At 38.9% G+C, this 24,376-nt stretch overlaps 1 protein-coding gene across 2 annotated transcripts; it reads right to left on the reverse strand.

Annotated features, from left to right (window-relative positions):
* Positions 1-460: 460 nt before the first annotated feature.
* LOC134673845 (vacuolar protein sorting-associated protein 35) lies at positions 461-24,271 on the reverse strand. Of its 2 annotated transcripts, none has more exons than XM_063531884.1 (18): positions 24,170-24,271; positions 23,921-24,001; positions 21,343-21,463; positions 19,807-20,000; positions 19,515-19,643; positions 18,783-18,868; positions 12,260-12,452; positions 10,529-10,657; positions 9,041-9,142; positions 8,423-8,571; positions 5,538-5,757; positions 4,959-5,065; positions 4,247-4,415; positions 3,793-3,890; positions 3,109-3,287; positions 2,530-2,663; positions 1,488-1,661; positions 461-612 (listed from the first exon to the last, which is right to left on the reverse strand). In XM_063531884.1, exons 2-18 carry the CDS (start codon positions 23,993-23,995, stop codon positions 466-468), a joined length of 2,406 nt encoding a protein of 801 aa, XP_063387954.1. In that variant the 5' UTR covers positions 23,996-24,001; positions 24,170-24,271; the 3' UTR covers positions 461-465. The 2 variants fall into 2 exon arrangements, with proteins under 2 accessions (XP_063387954.1, XP_063387953.1); XM_063531883.1 differs by having other exon boundaries at positions 24,080-24,251.
* Between the last annotated feature and the right edge of the window lie 105 nt (positions 24,272-24,376).

Genomic DNA, 24,376 nt, shown 5'->3' on the forward strand with positions numbered 1-24,376 from the left:
TCTAGAATAGATAGAAAATATAATCGAAAGTAACCAGAAATATTGGGGATATGCCACCTTAAATAATAATCTTAGAAAATACTGCTAATAATAATATCTTGATCGTCAACAATCAATGAATTTATAAAATGTATAGTTTATTAAATTAATAAATATAGAGATGTTTTATATACATAATTAGATATGTTTCGTAACCAGTTACGAAAATGAAAAGCTCATGTCAACGTTGGTTACGAAATCAGAATAAATGTGAAGTTTTCAAAGAGCGAGAATAATATTTAAGCCAAGCCGTCAGTTTAGGGATGACACAGAAGTTGTGTAAGGGCCTCGCTCTGCTCGGCCGCTAGCGCGCCTCGCTGTATGTCGTCGTTTAATTTCGGCAGATTGGGTATATCGCAGCGTACTGTTTAAGGTCCTCGCTCTGCTCGGCCAATAGCTTGACTATCTGTATGTCTGTCTGTCTGTCTACTGCAATAGCGCGTCGTCTAGAGCCGGCAGGTCGGGCGCGGATCTCCGGAGGTGTCGCAGCGTGTTGTGGAAGTGCCTCGCTATCTGTTCGGCCTCCTCGCTCGCCTCCACGTTGCCTAACTCTTCGCGAATTTTCGCGATCACCTGCAAACACAAATGTCGGTAAAAACCGTATCAAATAAAACCCATCTAAAATGTAGTCGTGTACAGTCGTGTATATAGACCGCGGGCCAGGAGCAAGTATCGTCAGTCATCGCCTCCCGCTTGATACTTTGTCAGATGATAGTTTAGATGCTATCATGAATTAAAAAAATAGTCAGCCGGTTGTATCGCGGTGGAAAGACCGTCAGTTGATCATTTGTCCGTTCTAAATAAAATAAAAATAAAATTTAGTTATTACTATAATAAAAAGGTACAGCGCTTATTTTTTACATGTTTATGCAAGTAGCTGACGGTCTTTCCACCGCTATACAACCGGCTGACGGTTGTTTTTATTTATAATAACATCTAAACTATCTTCTGACAAAGTATCAAACGGGAGGCGATGACAAAATTTATTTTATTTTTTTACACGTTTCGGTGGCTGCCATTCCTCAACCCACCAACGGAGCGCCAGCTGACGTCCATGAGGGATCATCATATATAGCCGTTAACCAATATACGAGTTATCGCCCGGGAGGCGATTGGTCATGAAATCTATTCGTGGCTCGCGGTCCAATAGAGAGTGGTTACATTTTTCAAAAGTGTGCGGAATTTTGATAATAGAGTATTTTTAAAAATATGTGTTAACACTTTAGGCACTTGAATATAAAAGGATGGAAAGAAGGAATTCAATATGTACCTACCTAAGTATAATTTTATGTTTATTTTATTTCGTTTTTACACGTTTTGCCATTTATTTTAGTGTCATGATAAAAACTTGGCAAAATGTAAATGCAATTTGTGACTGAATTGATCACTAGGATTTCGTAACATGATTAAAGTTACAGTATGTTGTATACACTAGTATAATAACTTACGGTGTGTATGAGTTGCGGGGTGAGGCCGGGGTGTCTCCTGGTCCTGAGCAGAGCGTATCTGCCGAGCAGTTCAGCTAGTAGCTGTGCTTGCACGGCGCCGTCCATACATTGAGCGGCCACACGGGCCGCCTTGCGCAGGCACTCTAGAGCGCGGCCCGCGTCGCTCAGGGGCCACTGGGAAAACAACAAACTTATTATTAACACGCTTTTATTAGGTCGACCTGTATGTAACTATGTAATGGAATCTAAGGTAACTAATTTAACCATCTTCCAAGGATCGTAGCGTCACGAAAATTGGCAGCTGTATGTAGTTCTGATGACAATACAATAATATGGTACTGTCGAACTGATCTGATGATGGAGCCGGAAGATAGGCACTGGCACTCCATGATGGAATATCGTATCATAGTCGTGTTTGCACTTGTGAGAAAGGTCACGTAATGGACTTTGAACACGATTAGGTTTCAAGGTTATAACAAACCTATTATATATTGAAAAGCGTGTTTTTTAAACTATTAATTTTTTTAATCTCATTTCGAAAACTTTTAAAGATAAAAATTAATTAAAAAAAAAATGGTAAACGTCTCCCGAACAGGATTCTTTGGCCGCGATTTCGTAACCTGACCTAACTCGATCGAGCTTCTTCATAAATATGTGTTGTTTTTAAGCAAAAAGTACTACATTGTCGCTTGCCATAAGGACGCTCTGACAGGTTATATTTGTATAAGACACGAACAAATTTCGTTCATATATTAAGCAACAAAATGATCCTATAGTTAAACATTTATCCCTTCAAATGGCGCACGTTAAGTTTTTAAGTTATCGGGATGGCAACTTTGTGCAAATTAATTATTTTTCGAATTTATTCGTCCGTTTTCAGCGTCTTGCCATACTCGGTTCTCACCTTCTTACAATTGAATAGATATTATTAATAATATTAATCAAGAATACTTTAATACATTTACTCCACATATTATGCTTTTTAGTTCTTTATATGCGATAAAATTCAAAATGAATAATAGATAAATAAATGAATACATACCGGGTTGCCATCTTTGTCCCTCTTCCAGTAGAGATGTGCGCAGAGCGCGGCGGCCCTGGCCTGGTCGGGTTTCTTCAGCAGCTTGCCGGCCGCGAGGGCACACGATGTACGCAGTGGTTCCATGTTCTCAGCTCCTGCCAAATATATCATCGTTATTATATACAGATTGAAAATTTTTTCACCAGCCATTTTTTTCTGCGTTTTCTGCATTGGTCCCATAACAAAAGTTGTTCAGTATGATCTATAAAATTACTAAGTATGGCTGGTAATTAAAATTTCACCCTTATGTACTTCATCTACCTACACTAATTTTCGCCGTATCTAACCGTTCGAATAGGCCTTCGATAAAATATTCCTTCCCTTTCTATTTTGAACCTTCTCGTCCTCGGAGAGCAAAAAGGCTTGCGCAATACAAAATTAAAACGGGTTATGTATTTCGAACCCGTTTTTAGGTTAATAGGTTATTTTTCAAAATGACAGCTGAAACCGTCGTTAGCGATAATGTCGTTACAATTTGGTGCCGTGCCCAGGATTTTTTCAAACAACCTAGAAACTTATTTAAATAAAGTTTTTAATTACCTAAGCAGCGGGCCTGTTCAGCCGTAGCTATCAGCAGAGTTAGAGCCTGTAGCTGCGCTCGGGAGTCCGGGATCTCGTCCTCGTAGAGCGAGAAAGCCTGAGCGATGAACTCGTAGGCGAGCGTCTCATGGTTCGCGAAGCCTATTTCGCTGATCGCTAGAGCTCCTTGTAGGTACAACCTGAGAATTTATACATAAATTTATAGTCTGTACCGTCTCGTCTGTTACTGTCAACGAACCCCGAAATCATATTTTTTCTTAAGAGCGGATCAACATGCACACTAGCGCCACTGCTAAATAATCGTGATTATTTAAGTTTAACGAAAGATATTTAAAAAGGGGGGCCGCTACGTACTCTATTTTGTAGTTAAGTACCTTTTGAATACATCAAACTAGTTTTTATGTTGCTGGGTTCGTTGATCTATGAACTCAAAACAAATCGGCCGTTTTAACTTTGGACGCATAGATTGACGAATCCAGCAAAGTAAAAGCTAGTTTGATGTATTCGAAAAGTACTTAACTACAAAATAGAGTACGTAGCGGCCCCCCTTTTTTAAATATCTTTCGTTAAATTTAAATAAGCACGATTATTTAGCAGTGGCACTAGTGTGCACGTTGATGGGCTCTTGACCTTTTCATCGTAAAGTAGGTACTAAAAGTTAAACGTATAACATATTAAACTCACCGCAGAGGCAACTCCGCTAGCTCGGCCTTCACCAACATGCTGATGCTCTGGTGGCAGAACTGGAAGATCTTTTGACATTTCTTCTCCCACATCTCGTCCTGCACAGAAACAGTATCCACAATATGGGATTATGAATCGACAAAGGAATCCACTCTTAGCAAACAGCTATCGCATCCGACAGACTGCGTAAAACATTCGAATTGTACTTGGAGCTCGGTCTCAGTCAACATCATCATCATAGGCATAGGCCTCCCCCAAAGAGTGCCACAATGACCGGTCTTGCGCCACCCGCATCCAGCGGACTCCTGCGACCTTAACCAGGTCATCAGTTCACCTTGTGTCGGTCTCAGTACCATATAATAATTCTTTAATTTCAGTGTGGTGCCGTGACCAGGATTCCCATTACAGTTTTTTCACCAGAATTTTTTAAATGTTCTTTCAATTTACTACTTACCTGATCTTTCTCGTCTTTATACTGCTCAGCTAATCTGTAAGCGTGGAACAAGAGCGGTGGGAAGGTGTGTTGTATCCTGGCCGCTCCGCCGCCCTGCAGGGCTTTGCGACACGCGCTCAGTATCAGGTACTGCTGGTCCGCGGAAGGCGACTTGAATTGATGAATCAATCTGAAAAGATAATGATGATATTCACATTTAAAACACATTGGTTTTGTTATTTCTAACCTAGCGGTTCTCAAATTTTTTTTGGGGGCGGAAACATTTTGGTAAGCGGAATATTTGATGGAGCCCCAAATTAAAATTTTTCGATCGTCACGGTGGACCAGATATACCTATAGAAGAGCTGTATTTTTTTTCTGAATATTACAAGCATTCTCGCGGAGGCCGCGGAGCCCTAGGGGTCCGCAGAGCACACTCTGTAATCTAACCCATACTCTTGAGAGGTGACTGTGTAAGTGTGTACTGAGGGGTGTACGTCAACATTAATTTCTTTGATTATGTAGCCAACCCAAAAAACGCGAAAAACAAATCAGCTCTTTAGTACATATTTTCATATAGTGTGACCGGTTCAAGCGTGAAGGTGTAACAGACAGACAGATAGTTACTTTCGCATTTACAATTTTATTAGTAGGCATTTATCAGGACGATTATTGATGGCGATCAATTTGCTTATTATTATAATAACGATCTAAACATAGTTTCAGGTCCTACCTAGCTAAGAGCCACTGTTCCTCGGCAAAGTCGTCCGGGTCCGGGTTGGCGGGCTGGTCGGGCTGGTCGCGGACCAACACGTCCAACATCGACAACACTGACTCCACCTGGATATAAATTAAAAAAGTTGATATTTGGTACATATGTATATGCAAGCTAGTGGCCTAAAAACGGAAATTTAACCATATAATAAATAATAGAACTACCGTACAGAAATGACACTTCCTACAAGACCAAAGTGTGACAGCGATTTGGGGACGAACAATGCTGTCCCTTTCTAATATATGGCACTATCCCTTTCGGCCATTTAGGGTTCGGAATTCAAGTCATTATCTTATCTGTGGTTGTGCACGCAAAGGGACGTCAAGTTGTGCCAACCCTAATAATTGCTCGGAGAAATGCTGAGCCGAACGGAGCCGAGTTTGCCCGAAAGGAGGAGTGTCATCCCACTGGTTCAACGTAAATAAAGGAATCTCAAAAATCTTTCTATAATTTCAAAATAAATAGTAAATAGGCAGTACATTACCACAAGATAAGTATTTTATTTTTTGACTACAATACCAGATTTTTAATACTTACGTCTTCAGGAGTGGACACAACAGTGCCCGCATCAATCAGCAGCGACGCCAGATGCGCTGCCAAAGTGGTCCTGCCTGAATGAGGTAAATGCGCGATAAGCGGCCTGTAGTGCTGCAGCTTGGTTAGGGTGAGCACGTCCTTGTACTGTTCGCCGGGAAGCTTCAGGATCTTCATCAGCTCTTTGAACACTGGGGTGTTCTGTTCCAAGTGCGTTTTGCCGCTGGAACAAACCATAGTTTAATGATTTATTGTTTAAGCCAGGGAAGGGCGAAGACGGCCCGCAGGCCAACTTTAACATATGAAAGGGGTCAGTAAAAACAAAAGTCCAAGTAATTTATCCTGTTTACGTAAGTAATTATGTATTTATATACACGGTGTAACATGAGCAAACCGAATAATTTTAACCACGCATTTCTGAGGTCAAAAGAAGTAAAAAATGTAATATGAGTTTAGGTCAATTTCGCCAAAACAAAAATTTTATTTTTGTTTTGTTTTTTCAATTTTTTGAATGTATTTGTACATAAAAACTAAATATTATTGGTAAACTTGTCACTTAAAATTGATATTTACATTTTTTTTTGGTAGAACCTACTTTTTGCAAAGTGTAACTTGTAATTTTTTGACATCTATCAATAAGGATATTTAGACTACGTCCCATAGCAGCAACATCACCATCAAAAAGGCCTTTTACACTATGTAACAATAAAAACTTGTTTATTTTTTAAATTAATAATATCTCTGAAAGTAGGCGAATTTCAAAAAAGTTTATAGGACATTTTTGTCTCTAAATATGATCAGGACCAGGATCAGAAATACCCTGTTAAAATTATTCGGTTTACTCATGTTACACCGTGTATAAGTATGTGTATGTATTGTATATGTATTTTTATTTAGTTCATTTTTATTTGCATGGTAATTTGTCTGTTTTCGATATATTTAGTGATAGGTTTCTTTCATTGCATTTGCAATGGAACACCTACTGACATTATGTTAATTTATTAATTTCCGCTACCCAAAGGTTGTCTGGAAGAGATCGCTTTTTAGCGATAAGACCGCCTGTTGTTTACCTCTGCTTGTATTTCTGTTTTCTTTTGTATTGTGTTCTTTTATTGAAGTGTGCAATAATAGTACATTACTACAGAGGCCGGGACGAAAGGGGTTGCCGGCCGAAGACATATAGACATATAGAGGATAGGTCCGAGCGCGGGCAACCCCATTTCCCGCCGAGGTATGTATAGTGCTTTTCTCAAACATGCAATGAAATAAATAAAATAAAAAATCCACGAAACCCAAGTTTTATTTATAGAAAAAACTAAAAGTAAACTACACCCAAAATATAACCAACACGTACCTCGGTATATCATTATCACTCGCACGTTTTACACGAGTCGTGTATTTTACTACCCGTATATTTTCATGTATCTTTGATTTTTTCGCCTTGTATCCGTCTGACTGTCGTTTTCGTCACATAAGTTTACATAGTCTTTCATGTTGCTATCATGTTTCACATACATCGTTGCTTTATGCATGGAGTAAATAAGTATAATTTCCACAGTGTTGACGAATTTGTAGTTACATTCATTTAAAATATGCCACTAAACTGTTTTTAATAAATTGTAAGCCATTTTTCTTAGTTTCTCAAATAATAAAATTGCCATAAGCAACCATATACATACTTCGTCTTTGACTTGGCGGCAGAGGCAGCAAGTTATTTAAAATCAATTCTGCTTACGCTGCCAATTCCAACACCTACGATTACAATTAATATTAATTTCATTATTTCGTCGGAACTCATATTAAAGTAAAAAATCAACAACGCACCATAAATCCAATAAAACAGAATGAAAATTTTTCAACTTTACCTCCATAACAATTAAAAAAAATAACTACGCGTGTTTGAGTAGACCTTTTTACCGCTAACATTTAGATGAAATATTTTAAATGTTTTTATTTGTGTAGTTAAATTTATAATTTAAAATTATAGAATTTGGTTAATAATGTATTATTTATTAAGTTCATGTTGATTTTATACAAATAAAACTGCAAATTATAGCAAACATTGTTTTTTGTTTTTTTTTTATAGGCGTATCATCAATCATTACGAACTATAAAGCAAATACTGCCTCTGGGTTTTTTTTAATGGATGAATGCCACGATGCTGTGTCACAAATATCTGTGAAATGAAAATTAAAAAAGAGGACTTTGCCGGCCTAGGCCTGCAAGATTTGTATGAAATTCGATTAACGACCTTTTGTCCTAGCCGCACCTGAAACGTCATACTTCGCAGCCTATTATAAGGAACATAACATCAATATTTCATTGCATGTTTGAGAAAAGAGTATTTGTATTGTATTGTAAAAACCGGGCAAGTGCGAGTCGGACGCACGAAGGGTTCCGTACCATAATGCAAAAAAAGGCAAAAAAAAGGTCACCCATCCAAGTACTGACCCCGCCCGACGTTGCTTCACTTCGGTCAATAATCACGTTTGTTGTATGGGAGCCCCACTTAAATCTTTATTTTATTGTTTTTAGTATTTGTTGTTATAGCGGCAACAGAAATACATCATCTGTGAAAATTTCAACTATCACGGTTCGTGAGATACAGCCTGGTGACAGACGGACGGACGGACGGACGGACGGACGGACGGACGGACGGAAGGACGGTCCGGACCCCTAATAATTATAATAAACACGTTTCTGCCTAAAGGTAGATAAATTAAAAAGTTCAAAGGATTTCTTATAACGGCATTAAAGGTGGAGTAGTTACATTTAGGTGCCGTGACCAGGATAATTCAAATCTTAGCATAATAAACCCTATTTCCTTTTCATAAAGATCAAAATGTCACCATCAACTGTTATAGCATAGGCTCTGGGTAACAACTTACCTGTTCTGTAGAATATCTTTGCAGATGGTGTCTGTATGGGCCAGAACTTTGTCGACATAGTTGAGCCGGTCCGGGTGGCAGCGCTGGGCGAGCTTCAGCAGTGCGAGTTGGAGACTTAGTGTGTCTTCTGGAGGCATGTCGGTGCGGCTCTGTTGGCAGACAATATTATGAATGCATTGCCTAGTTTGTAAACATACATTATTTTATTTGGATAACGAGAGAACACATGCCATATGCCATAGATAGCATAATTTTATTCTGTTGGAGTGACAATCCTCATCAAGTTAAAATTTCAGTTCACTAAAATCTCTGTTTTCATATTTCAAATACTAATACAGGGTGTAACAAAAATAGTGGGATCTATTTAAGGATATATTCGGTTTTATATTCTGCTTAGGAAAAAATAGCAAAAAACTATGATGACGTAAAAAAAATCTATGGACCAGGTCTTCCCAGTCGGCCAACCCATACAATATTTTTCGCGTCAAAACAATATTTATTCAACTTTTTCCTAAGTACAGAGCAATTCAATTTCAATTTTTTTTATGTGGAAAATAGTTTACATCACAAAGTACAATGAACATAACAACAACAATTCCAGCTATAATAAGGTAGTACCTGTGTGATGGCCGCCACCTGGTCGGAGAACACCTCAAACAGTTGCACCTGCTGCTCCTGCCCGTCCTCTGTCACCACGAAATTCACTCCGTTCTCGCTTCGCTGCGAAATATGTAACAAGGATTAAATATGTCTCTCACATTTAACAGCAGTTCAAAAGAATATATTTGATCTGCCGTTATTCAGATTGGTCAGCAAACAAGACCCACAGATAAATTATTTTGCCAGCATAAAAAGATTTTGATATCATGACAAAAAAACAGGGCAAGTGCGAGTCGGACTCGCGCACGAAGCGTTCCGTACCATAATGCAAAAAAAAAAAAACAAAAAAAAAAGGAAAAAAAACAGCCACCCATCCAAGTACTGACCACTCCCGACGTTGCTTAACTTTGGTCAAAAATCACGTTTGTTGTATGGGAGCCCCATTTAAATCTTTATTTTATTTTGTTTTTAGTATTTGTTGTTATAGCGGCAACAGAAATACATCATCTGTGAAAATTTCAACTGTCTAGCTATCACGGTTCGTGAGATACAGCCTGGTGACAGACAGACGGACAGACGGACGGACGGACAGCGAAGTCTTAGTAATAGGGTCCCGTTTTACCCTTTGGGTACGGAACCCTAAAAAATGGTTTACATTTCAACACATATGAGGCAGCCTTTAATACTCATACTCATACTCATTTATTCATAATATTCTTAAAATATTACATGTCAATATCATGTCACATCTATGTTTTAGAAAATTTTTAAAATAGTACAAATAGCGGTGGTTGCAGGGTGGGATATAACGTCCGACCTTCAATCGGAGGTCGCGGGTTCAAATCCTGGCTCGTATCAATGAGTTTTTCGGAACTTATGCCCGAAATATCATTCGATATTTACCACAAGCTTTTTGGTGAAGGATAACATCGTGAGAAAACCTGCATACATCTGCGAAGAAATTCAACGGTGTATGCGAAGTCCCCAATCCGCATTGGGCTAGCGTGGGGGCTATAGTCCAAGCCCTCTCGCGCATGAGAGGAGGCCTGTGCTCAGCAGTGGGACGTATATAGGCTAAATGATTTATTTTATTTACTACTAAACATAATGTTAACTTCATATTTTATACAATATGTGTCTGACCATGGGGCTTTAATTCCAGGGTTTGATTTTACTCGCTAAACTGAGCTACTTTTACTATGGGACCAACCCTAAAATCGGGGAAATTTTTTTGGCTTTTCCTTAGAAAACGTCGACATCTTACTACTTACTTGGTTGGCGCGATGACCCAAAATGAGTCTTGGCCTCCAACACAAGAGCACGCCACTTTGATCGGTCAAGAACGTCGATATCTGATCAGAAAAAATGTATGAAAATGTAAAAATTTTTTTCGCGATTTCGGGGTTGGTGCCATAATAAAAGTACCTCAGTTTAGCGAGTAGAAACGAGCCCTGGATTTAAAGCCCCATGGTCAGTAGCACCCTGTATATCATCCATCAGTTCTACCTGGCTATAATGCTGCAAGCGCTCAATCAGCGCCGTGATGATGTTCTTGATGTTGACGCCCGGCTGCAGTTCCGCACAGGACTTCAGGAAGGGCTGGAGAGTCGCCAGGTGGAACTCGTCGGGAAACACCTTTAAATAAATAAATTAGAGATGCACCGGATATCCGGTTACTATCCGGCCCTTATTTTACTATCCGGCCGGATACCGGATAGTAACATTGCTTGATTTCGGAGTAAACAAATTGGATTTAAGAAACAGACACGTGATTCGGTTAAATTATGTTCTAATGTATGGGCAAGAAAAACTAATTATAGCCAGCATTCTATGAATGTAGTATGATACCTTTGGGTATGGCGCTTTACGCACACTAGCGTCCCTCCCCCTCCCCCTGACGCAACCCCCCCTTTTAGCATGAAATATGTCCCGGTTTACGGTTTTTTTTTATTTTTGAGAAAAGTATTAGAGTTAGGAAATAAGTGTCAAGGTAAGAAATAATCCTTAATAAATTTTAAACAAAAAAGGTTATATACAACTTTTTAGTAAGACTTACCATATTCATGTATTAACTTGTTGAAGTGCATTATAAGTTAGTACGTGATAGTACTGAAAAAAATCTTATACGGAAAATAAGCTTGCAAGGTTATTGTCCTGTATGATTTCTTTTAGTACTATCACGTACTATGTTATATTGATCTTCTGCAAGTTTTTTAACGGTTAAATTTTGTCGAAGTTCATCAAGCCATAACATGAATATGGTGCGTCGTATCAAAAAAATTAATATAACCTTTTTTGTTTAGAATTTAATAGGGAACATTTCTTTCATTGACACTTTTTTCCTATATTGTATACTTTCCCCAAAAAACAAAAAAAACTCCCAACCGGGACATATTTATGCTAAAAGGGGGGGGTTGCGTCAGGGGGAGGGGACGGGACGCTAGCCTGCGTAAAGCACCATACCCAAAGGTATCATACTACATTCATAGAATGCTGGCTATAATTAGTTTTTCAAAAAACACAATTTGACCGAATCAACGGTCATAATCGTACTTATTTATTATTTTAAAACAATTTAATCATTCCACTGACTTGCACGCGCACTCATTTCGAACCTGGAAATGAGTCCGCGCGAACGTTTACTAGGAAACAGGTCAAACCTGCAAAATGCGCACCTGAAAAACCGAAATGTAGGTATAGTTCCGCTGGCCGAATATTCGGCGGCCGGATACCGGATATTCGGGCGATGGTCTGGCCGAATATCCGGTATCCAGCCAAACAACTATCCGTTGCATCTCTAAAATAAATGACGAAATTACATTTTGCGCTGCGGCAACTATAAAGGGAACTATAAAAAAAATATATAAAAGGCCGCATTTATGCGTTAGAGGGAGCAAGTGATATTGCTATCTCATTCTACCGCATGGCTGCGTCCCTTGTAGTGGCCGGCAATGGCCCATTGTGTACTGGGGCCTTGAGATTTGATTTTGATTTGTTTTATTTTTTATGAAGGTGGTTACTTTATTTACATTTTAATTTTTAACACCGGGGAAATGGATCAAACGCATGTTGACATTTTGATTTGTTTCTCCGTACCCAAAAGGTAATTAATAACAATCAGAATCAGAAAATCCGGCCAAGTGCGAGTCGGACTCGCGTTCCAAGGGTTAGATTTCGATTATCTGTTAGTTTTTGTGTGAGTTGAAAATGTATCATGCGTATATTGAATATAAATACCTGTATACAGCATTCTTGTAGATATTCCTGCGCTATAGCGTCTCGACACGACACGACTTGTTCCAAGATGGCGGGCAGCACGCAGCGCTTGTACTCGGCCACCGTGACGCACTCCAGCTGGCTGAGGCGCACCAGATTAGTTCCGACGAGGATGCGCAGCTCGGAGCGCTCGCGTTCACGGCGCTCCTTGTCCCTGGACAAATGACAATAGGGTCCTTGTGCTAGTTTTCGTCCGGTGTCAGTTTCCGTCCACTTGACGAAATTTCAGTATAAACCTTCATTGCTGCACAAATTTGGACTTATTGCATACTTAATATCTAAACAATTACATACATAAAAATTATATTTGCAAGTATAGCCAATTAAAAATGAAATGTATTATTTACTAATCCGTCAAGCGGACGGAAACTGACACCGGACGGTAAACTGACGCAATTACCCTATATTACTAATACTAATTAATGCTTCTCTGTTAAAAATCAAATACTATAATTAAAATGTTACAAATAGTTGATTACAAACATTTGAAAAAAGATGTGTACAGATTTATAAGGGGTCGGCAGCGCGCATGTAACCCCTGGAAGAGGTGACCTTAGGCTATGGTGACTGTTTACCGTATGCTTGTTTGCCGCCGACGTGGTATTAAAAAAAGTTGAAATTTGTATTGAGATTGCGTAAAATTTCCAAAAATCTCATTTAACTTATATTTTGTCAAAGAAAAGTCATAAGCAGAAGTTTTTCAGGGAGGGAGTGTTTTATAGCTAATTGATTGTATTTGTAATACTCCCTATAACTGCAATGTTCGGCCGCCAGAGTGCAGCACTAATTTGTTTAGTAAACTATAGAGTACATACTAGGCCTTAAACAGTCTTTTAAGAAGTTTTCGCTATGACATTGATGCACCAAGGGCCAAGACGGTTTGTTTACAGGTGGCCTACCGCGAAACGCGAAAGTCGAAATTTCTTTATCTGCCTTTCTATCGATCGAATTAAGCAAGAGTGATAGAGAGGCAGAAACCGAACTTTCGATTGTCGTGTTTCACGGTAGGCCATGTGATTGACCTAGTGACGCATGATCACACATCATGTTTACTGTATGTGCTAGTGGTGCCACCTACGCATAGCTATGTCTATTATTTTCTATTATAGAATAGAATAGAAACATATTTATTGTATATCTTTTTGTTACAAATTATGTCCGCTTAGCGGGTGTGGGTAAAATTACATATGTCTTAAAGATCTAGTAATTTAATCTATGTGTATATTTTACATATTAGGTTATGGAGGAATTCAGAATTCATTCATAACAAAGGAGCCCTAGGAGGAATATTACGCTTGCTGACGCGGTTACCCCTCCCTAGCTTATCTATATATGGCACTTCCCCGATTCTTGTGCTGAGCAACATTGGGTTGAATTGACCGTATCTTGTGTACGTTGGACCTGGAGTATCTAACCCTTGAATGCACAGTTTATCCAGTCTCCGTATCATATCATGGTGTAGGTCATGTACTCTTATGTGCCATGGGTCTTCATCAAGCATTTCCCATAGGGTAGATGTTGGAAGTGATCTAGGGAAGTTGCCAGCCGACTTTAATGCCATTCTGTACTGACGCTCAATTGATTGAAGGTTCGTCTTGCTAATTCTAGGAAGTAGTTGTACTATACCGTAATCGATAATAGGTAGTAGGCATGCTTGAATCACGGTTAATTTTGTTTCTATATTTACTTTAGAATACCATCCAATTATTGGAGAAAGCATTCCCCTCACACTTTTAGCTCTAGCGATTACCTTCTTAACATGTTCGTTCATACTAAGTCTCTTATCCAGTATCACGCCCAAATATCTTACGCTTTCCTTATATTCTAGTACTGACCCTTTAAGCTTCACAGTCGGTTTGTAGCCTTTTCTCGAAGTGCTTCTGGATTGTTTCCTTGTAAACATTATACACTCGGTTTTATCCACATTGCACTGTAAACCCCATCGTTCATAGTAGTCTATAATTTCTTCAGCCGCCCATGTAGCCCTTGTCGTAGCATGGTCAGGTGTTTCAGATGTGTTTAATATGCAAAGATCGTCCGCGTATTGGGAGAGCATTTGTCCCGCGATTTTTGTATTCGGTAGGTCGTGCACATAGAGATTGAATATCACTGGTCCCAATATAGACCCCTGGGGTACACCGTTAGGCACAATTTTTTCTTCTCCTGTAACCGTTCTGTATTTGCCTCTTATTTTTCGATTGGCAAGATAGTTTTCAATAAGCTTGATGACGTTATTTGGTATGTCAGCATCTTGGAGTTTACGTGTGAGTCCTTTATGGTTAATAGTCAAAAGCTTTGCTTAGGTCGGTTGATATCATGGCCACACTGTGACCCTCAGCCAGTGCGTCACAGATGAACTTGGATGTCCTTAGGATCTGGGTGCTGGTTCCTTTACCGCTCATAAATCCGTGTTGGAAATTGGGAATTAGTACACTACATACATCCATTATTCTTTTGTACATAATTCGTTCACAGATTTTGCCCATTATATTTATTAATGTGATAGGTCGGTATGACTTAGGGTCTTTGTGGTTTTTTCCTGATTTATGCAAGAATATGCACTCGCCAAGTTTCCATTTGTTTGGATAGTATCCTGTAGACAGTACGTAGTTGATAGCTTTTCCTAGTCCTTTCCAAAATGCTGGGCCGGCTAATTTAATAGCGTCCACTTTAATTCGATCGGGACCTGGAGCTTTTTTATTTTTAAAACTGAATATAGCCTTTTTAACCTCTTCTGGTGATGCTTCTTCCAATGGTTGAAATGGGGTTGTTATTTCAACTCCAGAATCAGTTTCTGAGATTATAGAATTTTTGACTATAGCAGCATCAACTAAAGTATTTTTCTCAAAAATGGACGGCAAAGTCGACTTTGCCGTCTAAAAAATAGGTCGCGAAGCGCGTAGTTTATGGTCACTCAAAAATTAAAAAGTTAAAAACATTGCAGTCTCGCTTTTGGGACTGCAATGTTGCATACAAATTCCATTATTTGTCGAGTTCCAAACTTTTTAAAATTTGAAATTGCCATATTAAATGAAGGCACAGGCCCATTAAACAGCCAAGCAGATGATTAGTACCGCGACTATTTAGTTGTCTCAAATAGGTTGGCGTATTTTCGGCAGAAAAATACACTTCTATTTTTTTATTAAAAAAATAAAAAGGCGGCAAGGGCTTTTTTCTGTGAAAATATATACGTAAGAACGTTGGTTTTGTAAAATATTTCTATGATATTTATATTTCTTGCACCATTTTTGAGAAAAGCACTATATATGACTCGGCTGGAAGGCTACTTGCTGGCTTCGGATTCAATTAAACGGACTCCCAAGGTCGTCCGTTTAAAACGAATCCTCAGCCTGCAAGTAGCTACTTCCGAGCCTCGACAATAATGTACTATATAGTGTCAGTTTCAGTCGTGCAACTTGGTAGCATAGGTAGTTTAGGTATTGGTTTTTTAAGTGTTCTTTGTATTTTCCACAATTTAGCTCTGTTATCATTGTTGCTCTCGATAATTTTCTTCCAGCCATTTTCCCTGTGCAATTCCAATGATGTTCTCACTTGTGCCTTAGCTTCGTTATAAAGTTGTTTTGCAATAGGATGACCGCGTGTCTTTTTAACGTTTTGTTTTAATTCATTTCGCCAGAGTATAAGATTTTGAATATTAGACGGAAGACTATCTTTCTGTTTTATAACCTTTTCCGGTGCTGTTAGATCTAAGGCATTGGTGATTACATCCTCAAGTTTTTGAATATACATTTCTAACGCTCTGTCGTTTCCAATAGTTTCGTTTGGATCTAAGCCATCTTCGATAGTTTTTTTATATAGTTGTTGCGTCTTCTTGTCATTCAGGAGTAGTTTCATACATCTAAACTTCTGTATTTGTAATTCTGTGGGTAAGGTCATTGTGAACAACCACGGCATGTGGTCTGATGATATCGACTCGATCTGCCGGCAATCCTCACCAATTTCATGTTGCATGGAACCAGTAACGAGAGCGACGTCTAGGATTTGTTCGCCAGCGTAGTTTGGTCTTGAAGGTTTATTTGTATGAATTAGTTTGCAGTGACCTTCATCAACGTATTTTTGAATAGCTAGTCCTGCTCCTACCGTTCTGCGATGTTTGAGTGACCTCATTTTTAGGTTCAAATCACCAATATTGATGCAATTATCGTCTTCAAGTAGGTGTTGTAATTGTCTCTTTATGTGCCCGTAGGAGACGTGTGGTATATAAAGCCCTCTAATCGTAATTTGGCTTCCAGTTGTATGATTTGTACATAGTCTGATTGCGACTCCTTCTATTTTTCTTTCGCCATCGTCAAACCCAGGTATAAGCTGTATTTGGTTCCATCGCAGACCTTTTATTATATACATAGCTGTGCCTAGGTGAGGTTGTGTCGTATCAGTTAATTTGTCATAATTCGATATAATATACATATACTTGTCAAAATCTGTATTACATTCATTGAGTACTACTATATGAGGCTCATATTTTTGTATTAAATGTTTGATTTCCATAATTTTTTTCTTCAATCCGCACACATTGCAATGTAAGATGCGAAGTTTATTTATTTTAGCTGTTGGATTTAAGTTATGCATTTTCGGTTATGATCATTGTCAACTGCTCAATTTGTTGCATCATTTGCTGTTGCATTATTTGGAGAATGTTTAACACTTTTTCCAAGGTCACATTGGTTTTTCCTTGTGTAGCTGTCAATGTAACATTTTGTGTGTTGTCTGACTGTTGTCCTGTTGTTGTAGCATTCGTAGCATTTGCATATGATGTACCCGCTCGGGTTGTTGAAAGTATTTGATTAGATATAAATGTGTTGCGTTGTTTATTAGCATTTATTAATTGGAGACGTCTTTCACGTTGCCTGTTTATTTCTTTTTGGAATAGGGGACATTTGGCTTGTCTTGCCGTGTGACCAGGCTGACGGCAGTTTGAGCAAACCTGTGATGTGTTACCTTCGTTGTCTATTACGTTTTCAGTGTCACTGCGGGGTTTCATACCACAGTGTGCTTGTACATGGCCAAAATTAAGACAACGTTTACATTGTGTTACTGCTGTTATCTTTACTTTGTACTTTTCTATTTTTGATTTTTGACAGAGTATTGTCGAGATGCATTTTATATCACGCGTGTCTGTGTCCCCATTAAATATGAGGAGGAGCGCTGAGTTTTTGAGCGGTACGGCCCGTTCTGGTTTTAGACCATATCTAGTTTCAATGTCATGTATTATTTCCTCTTCGGTATATCCACTTGAAAGTATACCTTTAGCAACGAATTTTTTCGACGGACGCCTCTCGAGCTTAGTTCCATGCGTGTGATATTCAAAGTCTGCTCTGTTTTTCAGTTCATTTATAAGTTGACATCTGTTTTCAAGGGTTTTAGGCGTGTAGGTTATCTTACCCGATTCGCGGTCACATTTTACGCCACAATTATATTTTTGAGCGAGCTGCAGAATTTCTCTAAATATTGTGGCGGAATCCAACCATAAGTCATTGGTGCAGATTACTGCCGGAAGGCGTTTCGTTGTATTTTGTTTTTCATTGTTAACTGTGGGCTTATCTACGGTATGTTGGTTGATAACTACTGATTCACGAGCATTTTTAGGCTCCTGGGGACGCCTTCGCTTTGCTGTCTTAAATTGGAACGACGGGCTTGTTCGATGTTTGCGTTTGCTGTAGGTGCTTGAGTCACTCGCGTAGTCATCTGCCTTACGCTCACTTTCGTCGGCCACTGAAATTGTTGGCGTAACAGTTCCTTCATTATCGGTTGGGAGACCTTGAAAGCTATTTGATATTTCAATCGTGGGCATAGTACGGTTTTTCGTGTCCACATTGTCTTGCTTTCTAGCTCTTTTTGGGTTATGTATTTGGTCGAACCTTTTTAGGTTTTTTTGGATTTGTTCTTGACGCGATTTTTCTAGTCTATTCTGTGTTAGCCATTCGCCGACTTTTTTGCCAATCGGTGCATCTCGAAGCGAAGAACTGGTTGCAGTAATCTCGTTTATAATGCCACAATGTTGACAAGTTATTATTTCTCTGTTAAGAAATCGATCCTGGTCGATAACTTTCGTGAATGTTGGTTGTTTGCAGTTCGAGCCTTTGCAGAGCGGGCCCCTGCCCTGCCTAGTTTTAGACTCATCTGTTGAGTAAATGTAATATTTTGTGTCGCAAGTGGGCAAACCGACTTGATTTTTCTTTATTATAGTGTTGATAAATACCTTTACGCTTGTATGCTTGCTGCATTTTTTGCATTTCAATGTTTTGATCTTGGTTTGGTTATCAATCCAATCGTAGAATCCATTTAATTCGGTGATTTCGCCGCAATGATAACATTTGATTGCATCGAGATTTTTATTTGTTGATTTTGGATAGTCCGATATAATTTCGCACTTGTATGAGGTCATTTTCGTGATCAGAAGTAACCTTATGGGCGATTAAATTCACTCGCGACTACATTGTAATTCTATTTTCTATTATATTACCTCGAGTGCCCCTGATGCTGCATGCGGACCCACAGTTTGTTCATCTCCGCGAAGTTCATCAGGATGAAGTCGATCGCGTCACGAACCTGAGGAAATAAGGCGAATTCAATGTAGCTAATACTTACTGTCACTGTATATACGACAAAAAATGTGTACAAGGTGAAACGGAGACCTTCGATCCGCCTGGTCAATTAGGCCCACTTGCACCATTTCACTAACATGGGGTTAACCGGTTAAACCTGGAGTTACCATGATTAGCAGTACAATTTGACACTGGGTTACCGGTTAAACTGCTTAACCTCGGGTTATTGAGATGGAGCAAGTGGGCGGGAATATTACGCGAAACTCTGCGTAGGTAGCGCCCCTATCACTATCTGTCACAATCTGGGGGTCTACCGCGAAACAAGAAAATCGAAATTTCGTTATCTAACCTCTCTATCACTCTTGCATAGTCGAGCGATAAAGAGGCAGAAACTAAATTTCGATTTTCGCGTTTACCGCTAGGCCCTTGTTAACAAACCGCCTTGATGCATCAGTGTCATGTTTTATTGTCTGTGAAAACTTGTCAAAAAACAGTTTAAGGCACAGTATGTATAAGTTAGTCTATGAATTTACTGAGTCGGTAGTGCTGCACTCTGGCGGCAGAACATTGCAGTAATATCCCCTATTATAGTCAGAGGAAGTTATGTCTTCCAGTGCGTCGGTGGGAGCTCTAATGGCTATAAAACGTACGGTGCCTTCATTCTCGTTCTCGGGCTCGTGGGAGTCCGGCAGCACGTTGCGCGTGCACTGCAGCAGGTAGTTGCGCAGGAACAGCCCGCGCAGCGGGTGCTGCACGCCCCGGCACATCTCCACCAGATCCTACAACAAGTATTGTTGATTTTAATTTTTAACAAGCACAAACGTCTGCGAACGGTGCTATTAAGCTTATAACAAATTATTCTTCTTCTTCTTAAGTCATCTACTCGTATTTTTTTAATTCGACGTCACGTTTTTACACTCGTTGAGAAGGAAATAGACTTACCTTGAGCAGGTCTCGGCGCAGGCTAGTATTAGTGTTGATATAGACGAGGCCCACAGTGATGAGCAGGTAGAGTCGCGGCACGATGTTGCCCGCGTACTGGACCAGCTCGTACAGGTCGGCGACCTTGCGCCCGCGGCGGAACTCCTCCAGCAGGTACAGCTCGAGGTGACGCAGCTCGTCCGTTATGGCCATGTCTGGGTGGGCGGGCTAAGAAAATGTATGTACGCTAGTTTTTCTATTTTCGTCGCGTGGAAATTCATGCGGAAAGAAGTGGCCGTGATTCTGGACACGTAACATTTGTCATTGCTGTGTCGAGTTCTTTTTTTTTTTACAAGCTTTTATTTACTTTCACCTCACCGTTGTCTGTCTGTAATCAAATCATGCAAGTTAAATTTGATCCACCGGGAGGTTTCCGATTGAGCTGAAATTTTGCATGCATGTATAAATCGGATGACAATGCAATATTATGGTACCATCGAGCTGATCTGATGATGGAGACAGGAGGTGGCCATAGGAACCCTGTGATGAAACAACGCAACCTAATTGTGTGAGGGGTTTTTAGAATTGTCTCGATGAGTATTAGTTGTCTGTCGTAAGAAAAGTACAGTCAGCGATAAAAGCTTGTACCAAAAATGAAATTTTTGCCAAAAACTTATTAAATTTATTTATAACTAAAAGAGAAGTTACATTAATTATTGTTACTTATCTGCCAAACTGCATAGCAGTTTGTCGGCAGAAAACTTATTCTACCCTCCACCATTGTAAAGTAAGTTAATTCTTACTTAATTTATAGCTGTGCGAGTGTCGAGTTTATTAGACCGTGTGCAGTTTGGTTATGGTCGCTGGTAGTTTACAACAATGGAGCCAATTAGGTACACGATGGTGAAAGAGATGAGAGATTCGGTTATAAAAGAGATAGTTATTATAGATATAATAATATTTTTTTTAGGGTTCCATACCTCAAAAGGAAATAACAGAATCCTTATAGGATCACTCATGCGTCTGTCACAGACTATTTTCTCGGAAACTACTGGACCAATTAAGTTGAAATTTGGTACACATATGTAAATTAGTGACCCAAAGACGGACATGTAACGTAAACAAATGAATTGTAAACATGAGGGTAAATGATAAAGTTAAAAAATAAAGTTTTTCAAACTACATCGTAATAAATATGTGAGAATAACATGGATAAACCAGTCCAAACTAATCATTCTAATCAAAGCAGTAAAGATTTCAGATCAGACAAAGCAGTCTGCCGATTTTTGCGGGGGAGGGGACGTCTAATCTATTGCTATTTCTACATGATTTGTATGTAACGTACAAATAGCCATGTCAGTCCATACAAAAGTTTGCACAAATGTGCAAGGTTTTCGGCAGAGGGGTAAGCTCTTAAAGGTGACTCTAGTTTTTTTAAATGCTCTAACTTTCAGATGCATAAAAAAAAATTGTCGAGTCACTCGTGGCACAATACATTTGGAGTTCTAGTTAGACCTCTATAGTTATTCTAGTTTATTGGTTCCATGTAAAGGATACAGAGTTCGTAGTAGCTCTTGGGCGAGAGCAGCGAGGTCCGCAGCTCCCCGAGCATGGTGGAGGCGTGCTTCAGGGCATCCATCAGCTTCGACTTGTCCAGGCATCGCTTCATCTGAAATGCCTGCAAAGAAACCCTCATTTAACAACAACTGAAATCACAATTATTATTGCCCAGAAAGATGGATGGTATTGCATTTTAGGTGATTTTGACGACCGGTCTGGCCTAGTGGGTAGTTACCCTGCCTGTGAAGCCGATGGTCCTGGGTTTGAATCCTGGTAAGGGCATTTATTTGTGTGATGAGCACAAATATTTATTTTGTTCTTGAGTCATGGGTAAAGTCCATTCCAATAGAACTTGCAACCTATGTAAACAAACCGCCATATTGAAATTGTCTCTGAATGATGAATTTGCTAGTGATGGGCAAGAGTCTTACTTAGTCCTTTACTTAAGGCCGCAACACACTATCGCACTGCATCACGAACTTGGTGCGTCGCATCCATAAGTGAGAGCGAGAAACAGATATCTCTTAAATTCAATAACAAAGAAGTAAGATACGCGTACATGCCAAGAAAAACAGTGAACGAGTAAAATAATATTGAAACCGTCAATCATTCAACAGTCATTATTTTGTCAAATGTAGGGTAGATTTTTATGTATGAACAGTCCAAAACGACCAGTTATAATTTTCCGTAGTTTAAAAATAATGTTTAAAAATAATGCGAAAGAATGGAAAAGGTTATTTAAAAAAAAGGAATTAAAACGATTAATCTGAGTTTACATATTTATTGAAATTAAAATTGTCAAACTACCGCGTAGTGTATATAACCGCGTTGGCAGGTACAGACCGTGTGTCGCGTAGTGTATAGCGGCTTTACGAGTATATCACCAACTTTAGTCACAACACTACCCATCATAGACAATTGTAGAATGTAAAAGAAACAAAAACGTCATTACATCAGGGCCTAATAACCTAACTTATGAAACCATTTTAAACTTTTAATGAAATATCCAAGATACAGTTATATATTGTCGTATTTTACGGTACGACCGCTTTAATAGTGTATAGTGTATGTGTTTCAATGGTGTTTGATGAGATGATGTGAAAATTCAAGGAGAAACAGTGACAAAACAAAGTTACGTCTTTTGTTTACAAAGTTAGCAAGTTCTATTGGAATGGACTTTAGAGGGCGGAGTACCGGTGGCAAATTTCACACTAAATGTATGGAGTCGCCTAAGTATTCTTATGATTAAATAAATAACGAATAAATGATTAATTTTGCATAATAATTTTTAGCAACTTATAGAAATTATCTTACGAGCATACAAATATAATGTAATATGTTGTTAATATCTATAATACATAATAATATGTTTTCTTATCAAAACATTATCATTAGGTACTAAATACTAGACTAAGAAGTTATACCTGCCAAACGATATATTATTTTCAAGACCATTCAATTACAATTGAGGACTGGAATTATGTGTTCGAGGTCCTCCTCACAATCTACACTTAAGTGCGTATCCATGTTATAAAATGACTGGACTATGGCCACATGTTCCTGGTTTTTCGGAGTGAATCGGTTTTTTAATTTATTGAAGATCCATTTATGAGTGGAAAACGATCGCTCTACATCTACCGATGTCATGGTTGCATGTTTAAGGACTTGTTTATTATTTTCCATTGTAATCATATTCCTTAATTCGTAAGCATCTGGGTTTCTATCTAGAACCAATTCGAGTTTATTTCACACGGTTTCACTTCCTTGGAGGCTTAAAATAGTCCTAACTATATCTATTACCAGAAAACTTTCTTCTATCGGAATTTTAGTGCATAGTGTTAAGTACTTACTTCCAATTTACGAGTAGGTACCATACTAAGTACATTAGGTAAATGAATAATTTTATTATTCAAGCCTAAAATAATAATTATAAAAACGACTCCATACCTTTTGTGTGAAATTTGCCACCGGTACTCCGCCCTCTAGTCATGGGTGTTTTGTATGTAAGTATATAAGTATATATATCGTCACCTAGCAGCATTATGTACAAGCTTTGCTTAGTTTGGGGCTAGGTTGATCTGTGTAAGATGTCCCGAGATATTGATTTATTGATTGTGGTACTGTCTGTGATATTTTAGTAAGAAAATAACAAAGAATAAGTGGTAATTTACACATCAGAAAGATGCAAAACATGGATTTGCAGTAAGCAACATATAGTCCTCTAATATCAGTATATTTCGACAATGATTCACTAAGATAAACATAATAAAGTGCTATGATAACATTGAAAGGTATATTTTATGGTTATAGAAGCAATATTGATGAACGAACGCCAGTGGCGTGCAGTGCATACAAAAAAAGGTAGGCACTAGGGTAGGCAGTCCATACAAAATGACCAAAAAAAAAGTTGCCGATTTTTATAGTTTGCGTTACATTCCTTCAAGAATGACTCTTCTAGAGCCCGATTTAAGTCTTATCTCCACTGCACGCCACTGACGAACGCCCCTCAATAGCTTCCGTCAACCGTTCCCACTTAGGTCAATAGATTTAAATAGAAACAATTGACGAATTGAACCTGGACTTTGACAACGTTCAGCGCCTCGTCCAGCAGCTTCTCCTGCTCCTCGACGGGGGACGCCTGGTTCGTCATCTGCGCCTGCACACAAACATACAAGAAAACCGCTCAGTAATCGGCAAACAACGAGAAATAACCATCTAACAGTGCAAAACTAACATTCGACCAAATGTACAGAAACGGGTGGTTAACAGTCATCATGCTGACTAGACTCGCGCGGAATGCGGTCTAGACGCATTACGAACGCACCTGCAACGTGTATCAACAATAAAGTCGCGAATTAAATATGCTGATAAGAGATTTTTGATGGGAATTCTTGTGGGTGTTGTTGACTTTTTAATTCAACTGACAGCTGCGTTCATTAGGGTGACCGGGGTAATATTTTAGGATGTACCAAAATTCAAGTTAATAATGTAGCAAATGAAAATGAAAATTGAGCAATAAATCCCATTTAAT

This window comes from Cydia fagiglandana, chromosome 19, assembly GCF_963556715.1.
Source record: "Cydia fagiglandana chromosome 19, ilCydFagi1.1, whole genome shotgun sequence".
In the NCBI taxonomy this organism is placed as follows: domain Eukaryota; kingdom Metazoa; phylum Arthropoda; class Insecta; order Lepidoptera; family Tortricidae; genus Cydia; species Cydia fagiglandana.